Consider the following 9,599-nt stretch of genomic DNA (forward strand, 5'->3'; position numbering starts at 1 on the left):
CAACTTCAGCATGAATGACGACTTAAAGCTGAGACAATTCTGTGTCTGGGAATCTTCACTGTTGCTGCTGCAAGTCTCCACTTTATNTTTTTTTTTTTTTGATTTTTAATATTTTTATTACATATTTTCCTCAATTACATTTCCAATGCTATCCCAAAAGTCCCCCATAGCGCCCCCCACTTCCCTACCCACCCATTCCCATTCTTTTGGCCCTGGCATTCCCCTATATTGGGGCATATAAAGTTTGCAAGTCCAATGGGCCTCTCTTTCCATTGATGGCCGACTAGGTCATCTTTCGATACATATGCAGCTAGAGACAAGAGCTCCGGGGTTCTGGTTAGTACATCATGTTGTTCCAACAATAGGGTTGCAGATCCCTTTAGCTCCTTGGGTACTTTCTCTAGCTTCTCCATTGGGAGCCCTGTGATACATCCAATAGCTGACTGTGAACATCCACTCCTGTGTTTGCTGGGCCCCGGCGTTGGTGGTATAGTGGTGAGCATAGCTGCCTTCCACTTTATCTTTAAACACCACGGTGGTATGAAAATTCAAGTGCTTTTCAATGACTTCCTGGGCAGTCTTTTCATTTACGGTAAAAGCTACCTTACAGCCTCTTCTTCTGCAAGCAGAAGCGGCCTGTCTGCTTGCCGTGGCTGCTCAGATGGTTTCTCTTCGTCTGTAGTTGGTGCTTCTCTGTGTGACACAGAAAGCAGCTGTCTGGTGTCCAAGAAGAACTAACTTTTCCTTTAAAGCGCAAGGCTTTAAGTATTTTATTTTCAGCCTTTAACTAATCTTCCCAGAGCCATCTTCTAAGGTCGGAGAGAGGGGACCAAAGAGGCCAAGCAGCTGGCTCTTGGCTGACATGACTAAGTAAGAGAGTGAGGTCCAACGCAGATCCCGGATCCCCAGTCCCCAGTGTCACAGCACCATGCTGTGATTCCTGCCTCCTTCAGGAGTCAATTCACAGGTACAGTCTGCAGGAGCTTTCTATTTGTTTTTAAGAGTCTCTAGGATTCCATATTTAGATAGATGAACTGAATTTCATGTATGCATGTAGTGGTGGTGGTGGTGGTGGTGTGTGTGTGTGTGTGTGTGAGATGTGTGTGGTGGTGGTATGTATGTGTGTATGTTTCTGTGTGGTGTGTCATGTGTGTAAGGTATGGTATATGATGTATGTGTTGTGTATGTGTGTGTGAATGGTGGATGTGGTGATGGTGGATGTGTTTGTATGTGTATGTATATCTCTCTGTGTGTGGTATGTTGTGTGTGTGGTGTGGTATATGATGTGTGTGTGTGGTGTATGTGGTAAAGTGTGTGTCTGTGCGGTATGGTGTGCATGAGTGTGTGCATGTTGTGTGTGTATGAATGTATGTTGTTCTGTATGTGTGGTATACTGTGTGGGGGGGTGTATGTGAGGTGTTTGTAGTGTGTATGTGGTGGTAGCAGTATGTGGGGGGTATGTGTCTGTGTGGTGTGGGGTATGTGTGTGTGTGTGTCTGTCTGTCTGTGTGGCATTGCTTGGGACTGAATCAAGGGCTTCCCTCATGTATGGTAAGCATTCTACCACTGAACTTCCACTCCAGCCCTCTTTTTACTTTGAAGCAGTCTTGCTAAGTTTCCTTAGCTGGCCTTGAACACATTCTGTGGCCCAGGTAGGTCTTGACCTCCTGCCTCAGCCTCCCAAGTAGTTTCATAGGAAGAGCTGATCATTTTAATTTGAACTACCCTAGAGGAAGTTCATTTTCTTGTGGAGCACTTTAATATGAATGGAGTTATCCAAATGATCAGCGCAGGAAAGCTCACACACACACACACACACACACACACACACACACACACACACACACAGGCTGCCTCTTTGAATAGGTCTGGAGACTTCCAGGTTTGCCCAAGCACCTGCTCTCCCATGTCCCACTTGTATCCAGATGATGGCAACAAGGACTTCTGGTTGGAAGAAAATTCCCTATGCACAACAGCCTATCTATATGAAAAAACCGCCCATCAGAGCAACATCTGATGTCCTATAATTAATGTTTTCTCTCCAGATATTAATTCCAGGCTTGGCACATCATTCGTCACATGGTGTGAGAGGAATATATCCCCCATGACACTAGAGAAAAAGACAATCACAAAATTGTGTTTTCTGTCAGGACTCACCCTCGCCCACATTTTCCCTTGAGGAGCGTTGGCACTCTGGATCTCCAGGACAGTCCCAGGGCTGCAGTCTGCTGGCCTGTTTCCTCCTTGTCATATCTCTCCATGAACAACGCCGCCGTGCTTCTCCGCCAGCGTCTGGTGCTGGAGACTCACACTTCACTAGCCTTGAAGACACAAGTTAGAAATGCAAAGACATGTAAAACTCGGGAATGGGTCGAGACATTTCTGTCATTTGAAGGGTCACATCACAGATGTTGGGGGAAGTTAAATCCACAGCATAGTGAATGGAATCCACCACTCATTTATTCATGTATGCACAAAGCCATAGCAAGTTCTTGCTATATCTACTTAAATGTCAAAGATACATATAACTCGGTCCTGCCTTTAGGCAGCTCACAGTCCAGTTGTGCAAAGTGAGTTGTGTAGTGATAGATACCTTGGCCACATATGCAGTATGCCAAGAGAGAACACAAAGGAGAAAGAAGATGGAAATTAGGTGTGGCTTGAGCAGTAGGCACATTATAAGTTTTCTCATCAAGGGCTCTACGCCCTCTATAATCCAGGGCTTTAGACTTGCTTTCTGCTCTTTCACTCCTTCCTCCTCCTCATCTTGCGATCCTCCTTTAAACCAACTTACCATATATCTGTGTTTATCTATTTGAAGCCACCCCCAGTTCCTGTTTTACCTGTTGCTAGTAGCTTGCAAGGATCACTCAAGCCATGTGTTTTTCATATTTCCCTCACAAAGAGGGAAAAGCAATATTTTGGAAATGTGGTTTTTAAAATAGCTGAGATGCAAAGCTTGAATTTTATTTTATTATTTTTTTTATTTGGAAGAATGAACTGGGCATTCAGAGGGCTAGTGCTGGACAATACTTCACTTTTTTTCTCTCATCTCCTCACAGCTGTAGGTATCAGTTTTAATTTGTGTGTGTGTGTGTCTGTCTGTCTCTGTGTGGGTCTCACACACTCTCTGTCTCTCTCTGTTTGTATTTATGGAAAATATTAAAAAGATTTTTGAAAATTGGCAATCTGAGTCTTTGCAGGAGGAAAGAGTTTCCCCTGTCAAGAACAAAATCAAAATGAAGTAGGCGTTAGAGCAGAAAAGCGAGGAAGAATGGGTCTGGCACACAGTAGTTGGTAAGCCAACTTTCTCCTAACCCCATACAGCTTCTCGCAGGAGGAAGACAAGCTTTCCAATCCAAGCAGAGGGCAATGGGAGTTGGTCCCTACTGCTTCTCCATGGGTGGGAACAGCCTCCTGTAATTTTGGATCTCTTAGCACAGTATTTTCTCGTCTTGGCGAGGAGGTGGGAAGGGAATTTTCCTCTAAGACCCTTGCAAGGCAAGGGGACAAGAGCCCATGACTCCTTTGTTCTGAAGACCCCATGCATGATCAACCAAGCTTCTCCACCCCAAGGGAGCTGATACCCAGCGGGGAGTTGCAGGTAGGTTCCAGGCATCCTGTTCATTCCCCTGTAGATCCTCACATCTGCAAGGACTTCAACTGCCAAACTGTGTTTACAAGGCAATCATTTAGGGTTGAGCTCTGCTTGGGGGAAGTCATAGTATACAGTGCTAGGAATTATATAATTATATTTGTATGTGTAGGTGTGTGTGTGTGTGTGTAAATGAAAAATACATATGTTGGTACAGAACAAAAGTAGAGCTTCCTAAATTGTAAGAAACATACTTGACACCCAAATGAAGGCATGCAGTGATGCTGGCACTCTGGGTGTTTAAAATGAAATCCCCCTGCATGTACTTTTAAAATTCTCCTTCTAGCACTGGAGATTAAACCCTGGGCCTCTTGCATGCTAGGGAAATGTTTTACAAATACGCCCTATTTCCAGTCATCTTTCCTTCTTTCTGAATCAGTCCTCACTAAGTTCCTAGGGCTTGCTGGCTCCTTAGAGCTTATTGTCTCCCTCAGCCCCAGGCCCAGCTGGGACTGTAGCCACGTACGACTAGGTTCTCTGCTCTCCCTTCTTTACACTTAAAAGGCAGTGCTGCCCTTAACTCCAGGCAAGGATGACTCTGTATAGGGCCTTAGGTTTTGGATTCTGAATTTCTTTTAGCTGTGCACCTTCTGAATAAGTCTGCGGCCAAGAGGTAGTGTGAATTTGTTGATCCTGCTTTCTCTTAAAGACCATGTGCGGAGTAATAGGACATTAGTCATTCCAGTGCAGTGATCCTAGCCTACTTTCAGGTCTTTACCGCTGGCTCGCCTTCCTAGGGCAGGGGGTTATAAGGTAAAAGTAGACTTGGGGGCTGGGAGGTGCATGGCCAGGGTACCAAAGCTCTTGAAACATGGGATGGAAGGCTCAGATGGGAGACTGGACTGGGGACCGTTGGTGTTACATTCATTGTCCAATGTGAGGCTGTAAATGCCCCAATAGTCCTAAAGCCAGAGAGAACTTTTGTTTACTAGCTTGTTGGTGTAAGCTATAGTTCTTAAATATATAGGACTATAATGTATACTCTGATCTTTAACACCTCATTTTTTGGGGGTGGAGGGATGTTCCAGATTTATTATTGGAATAAAAAATGCACTATCTTGTGTGATTTTATTTTCTAGTTCCCAACAATGTCTGTCAGAAACACACACACAAACACACACACATGCACACATGCAACACATACATCAAACGCACACAAGCACAGTGAAAGTGGAAAGGAAAACTAATTACATATAATAACTGTCACAAATCTTGTATCTACACATAAACAAAATAGTATCAAAAATAAACTGTTGGGTCCCCAGTTAGTGATTGTAGCAATTTTCTATTTGATTATTTTTTCTCTCTCAGTAGTAGGACCCACTGAAAGCTATCTCTCCCAGCTTGTGGTCTCTTCCCTGCCTTTCTCTTTGTGTAGTTGGCAGCAACAGGCCACACATCACATGGATCGGGTTGATGAGATTCATTGATGCTGTTTCTGATGTCTATAGCTCGTACCTGCCTTTGTTGTCTGTGTTATTCTAGTGTGCGGACACAGCAGCTGTGTTGATGCACAGTGAAATCCTCTCTAGTGCCTCGCCATTTTGCATTGCGCTGCTCTAGGAGGCCTATTTGTATTGTGCAAACGCCGAGAGATAGATGCACTAGCTACATGATCTATGTGTACATTTTTAACTTTAATGTGAATGTTTTCCAGGACCGTGCATGTTCCCACCAGCATGGAATGGTATTTATATCGGCATATATTTCTTTTTAGCTTTAGCCGCTTTGTACTGGGAATAACTATAGTATGTCATCATTCCCTTTTCTGAAAAGTTTCCAGGCTCCTCATTCATTTCCAGATACACTCTGTACACACTGTGATTGGAGTAACTAGGAGTCACAGAGTTACTGCTCATAGTGTCCGTGTGATATGAAATAGCAACGACCATATTTATGCTAATAGCCATGGCTATTTGAAGAATGGCAGTCAAGGGAAGATGTAGAGTCTTGGAAGATCCAGGGGATAAAGTCTGAGCTCTAATTCAGCTGGTACTGTGCTTTTTAAGGTGCCATAGAGCATAGCACATGGATCTAGGGGATAAGCCACTGTGCAGATAAGCAGAGGACTAGTGCAGACTTGAATGTTAAATGTTCCCCAAAGGTTCTCATAGAAGGGCTTGGTTCCCAGTGCTCTGCTACTGGGAGAGAGGGGGAACCTCTGGAGGGTAAGGGCAGCTTATGGGAGGTCCTTAAGTTATTGGGAGTGCTCTAGAGGGGGATTGTGGTAACCTTCCTTGCTGCTTGCTGGCTAGAGGTGTGAGTACTTACTCCAACCCAATTCTGGTTGTGATGTGCACCCTCACCAAGTCAGTGGGGCTCTTTGGAGAATTGCAGGCTGGTCTCCAGTTGAGCTGACTGATCTTAGACTCATCACTCTACAACTGTGAGGTAAATAGACCCTCTTGTCTTTATAAGCACCCTACCTCATGTATCTCGCTGTAGAAGCATGAACCCGACATACTCTGTAGCTATGTGCCAATCCTAGAGCATCTTGATAATTGTGATCACACTGGGCTAGGAAGGAGAAAGACAAAAGGAATTGTTATCTACTGCTGATGGAACACAAGCTAGTCTATCCACCATGGAAATAAGTATGGAGGTGTCTATTGCTTTGATAAAATACCATGACCTAAAGCAGCATGAGGAAGGAAGGGTGTATTTGGTTTATACTTCCATGTCATAGTCTGACACTGAGGGAAATCAGGGCAGGAACTCAAGGCAGGAACCTGGAGGCAAGGACAGAAGCAGAAACCATGGGATAATACATGGTTCTCCATGGCTTACTCATCCTGCTCTCTGATACAGCTCAGGACCAACTACCTAGGTAGGCACCACCCACCATGGACTTGGCTCCCACATCTCTCACTTGTGCTTTTTAGATTTCATATAAACACATACAAATCTGCATGTACATATGTCCTGGCAGTAGAAGCAAACTGTTTAAAAGACCAAGGGAAGTAATTGGGAGAGGGGATGCAAAAGGGAAGGGTGGGGAGTGTGGATGAATATAATTAAAATACAATTATCTGCCAGAAAGAAAGAGAGACAGAGAGAGAGAGAGACAGAGAGACAGAGAGACAGAGAGACAGAGAGACAGAGAGACAGAGAGATTGAGACAGATAGGAAGGAAAGAAAGGAAGGAAGGAAAGAAAGGGAAAAGAAGAAAAGAAAAGAAAAAAGAAAGAAAAGCAAAGGAAAGTCTGTTTTCAATCCTCTGTCTGGATATGCAATTGTTGAAATACTAGCAAAAGTATCTTTAGCCAAGCGTCCCTCTCTTTCTCTCTCTTTCCAATCCTGTTGTATCATGGGACATTCCCAGTTGAACATCATAAATCGAATGCAGCTCTCTGCTTGACCTGCCTTTAAAGAATTGGTACTATGAGGAAATAAAGACAGACCTTTGCCACATTTACATCAAAGATGTCCGGAAAGACCATCATCTGGGTCAGCAGTGTCTCCCCCCCCCCCCAGGGAAGGAGGAAGAATCGGCTCCCAACGCTTCCCACTGCACCTAACACTGGCCCTTTGAACCATAGACGGACTGACTTCTCTTCCTTAGCAATTTCATCTCCCAGAGCTAGGGAGCCCTGCTAAGGTTTTGCCTGCCAGCTGATGATGGAGTCTTTCTAATATGTTGGGATTTGCAGTTTATTTTGGTAGGTAACTAAGAGAGAAAGACAGAGATAATTATCCCCATCGTAAAACAGTCCATCAGCCACCTGCATGCAGAGCAGAAAGTCAAGTCTTTTGTTGCTCTTTGGCAGGGAAGATCCCCGTACAGCACTCTCTTGGGTCTCATTCAGTGCTCTAACCTAGTTACCTGTGGAAGTTTCCCAGTTCTGCTATAATTTTTTCCATTTATATAAAAATAATAAATAAATACCAGGGATCTTGTCAGGTCACGCCAAAGGAGAATTTGTTGAGGATTTAGTATTCTAATGCATTGGACATACTTGAATTTGGCTAAACAGTCAAAATGGGTGGTTTGGCTCCATTTAACCGAGCTTAGATCTTGTTGGTATTCAGCTCTTCAAATGACCTCAGCTCTTAGAGATGGGTCCTTGGAGATGCTTGGCTTTCCAGCGAAATGGAAATCCTCAGGTATGTTTTAAATGTCTTCAAAACAAGGGTTCCCTTTGTTTTCACTGGGGAAGACTTAATAGAGAAAGCAAAGTAGAGGGAGCTCTGCCTGGGCACCGGAATTTGCAGCCTGGAGGCATAGCAACAAAACACTCCACATTTTAACATTCTCTACAAACAGCAAAATATTCTAAACTGGTGCCCAAGTGCAGGCAAGCAGAAAGTCACGGTGGTCGTGAAAATCGGGTGGGTGGAGGTCACAGTTCGCTGTTAAGGTTCTGAGGTGGTGTCCTACTGGGTGCTGGACTCAGGCTCTTTTCCTGGTCTTTTCAGGAATCTTGCAGAAGAGAAGACATGATGGCACCTTGCATTCCAGTCTAGTTCTTGGATGCTGACCATCACCTCCCTCATTCATCTGCTATTAATTTTTTTTTTCTTGACTGGGCCTCTGACTCATCTTTGCCGAGACCTTTGGGTTTCCTGAAGTCCCAGCTACTCCAGATGTGTGCCTCATTCAGTACTCAGCTCCAGGAGTGGAGGCTGAGAGATATCCATTACAAACCCATGCGAGTGCAGCTGTCCTCCTTCACCCATGCTGTCAATTAAGGCACTAAAATGTTAAATGGAAAATTCCAGAAATAGACAATTCATATGTCTTAGGCAAGTCCCATCACAGCAGAATCTTTTTATTTTTAGTTGCTGTTGTTCATCTCCTACTATGTCTGGCTTGTGAACTGAGTGTTAGCATAGGCATGTGTGTGTGTGTGTGTGTGTGTGTAAGAACAAACACAGTACGTATGAGACTTGGTACCTACCATCCACGGTATCAGGCATCTACTAGAAGTTTTGAAAGACTTTCTCCATGGGGACAGCTTTCTTCCAGATGAGAAAGGAGGAAGGTGTTAATAAGTAGAAGAGAAAAGACCAGAGTCTGCATGTGATTAGAAAGATAGGGAAGGGCTCTCAAGAGGAACCTCGGGAGACTGGGTGAAGTCTGGTGTCATTGTGAAAAGGGAAACTAATAAACAAGCCTATGAGACAGTGGTAGATTTAATGGGACACGGGACATTCTGGTGTCATGTGGGGATGTCACCGAGGAGAATCTAAGCTGTTATGGACCTGCATCTGGGATCTAGAGAGATGTGACCAGTGGAGATGCAGACTTTGGAGTCATGGAGCTTAGTGATGCTGCTGCTGAAGGAAGAGTGCTCATGATGTCACCAGAAGAGCTTGTAAAGTAATGAAGGGGACAATCCATTACAGAGCTCTCTCAAAAGGTCCTGTCATCTCCTGGGCCCTGGCTAATAAAAAGAACAAGAGTTAAAATATTGGGTATCCCTTCAGCCATTGTATCCACATTGGTCTTGGGCACCAAGCCTTGGCTGGTGAACAACCAGCAGGACTTTCTCACTATTTTAAAGAGAAAGGGAGGGATTTTTATATAATGTTGAGATAAAGCTTAGAAAAATATTTTTTTTTGGTTTGTTGTTGTTGTTGTTGTTTGTCTGGTTGCTTATGAAAATTCAATTTCCTAAGGAGATAAAAAGCCTGATAATCTTGGCCAAAGTCTGAATCAATTCCAAGAAGGCATAGTGCAGAAAGGGTCAGAGGAGCAGGACTGGGGTTCAGACCATCATGGTATTTTATAAACCACAAGGAGGGAGAACCCTACAGTTAGGCTATGGGTGTTCTTGGAGAGTTCCCTTCGGTGGGATGGTGGGGACAGTCACAGATGCCTCTGGGTTAACAGTGAGAGAGATGAGAGAAATATGGACTCCATTGCCAAGTGTGGCATAGGTCAGAAACTTAAAACTACAGCTCATCAAAGAAGGAAGGGTGGGCGACAGGAGAGAGTGTGGGG

At 44.2% G+C, this 9,599-nt stretch overlaps 1 protein-coding gene across 1 annotated transcript in view; it reads right to left on the reverse strand.

Moving 5' to 3' along the window:
- Nedd9 (neural precursor cell expressed, developmentally down-regulated 9) overlaps positions 1–2,321 on the reverse strand; it is a 117,511-nt gene extending 115,190 nt beyond the window's left edge. Inside the window, exon 1 of the mRNA XM_029468323.1 lies at positions 2,158–2,321. Coding sequence (XP_029324183.1) covers positions 2,158–2,169 — 12 coding nt within the window. The 5' untranslated portion in view covers positions 2,170–2,321. The remainder of the gene's footprint in view (positions 1–2,157) is intronic.
- Positions 2,322–9,599: the final 7,278 nt, after the last annotated feature.

The sequence above is a fragment of the Mus caroli genome, chromosome 13, assembly GCF_900094665.2.
Source record: "Mus caroli chromosome 13, CAROLI_EIJ_v1.1, whole genome shotgun sequence".
Classification (NCBI taxonomy): domain Eukaryota; kingdom Metazoa; phylum Chordata; class Mammalia; order Rodentia; family Muridae; genus Mus; species Mus caroli.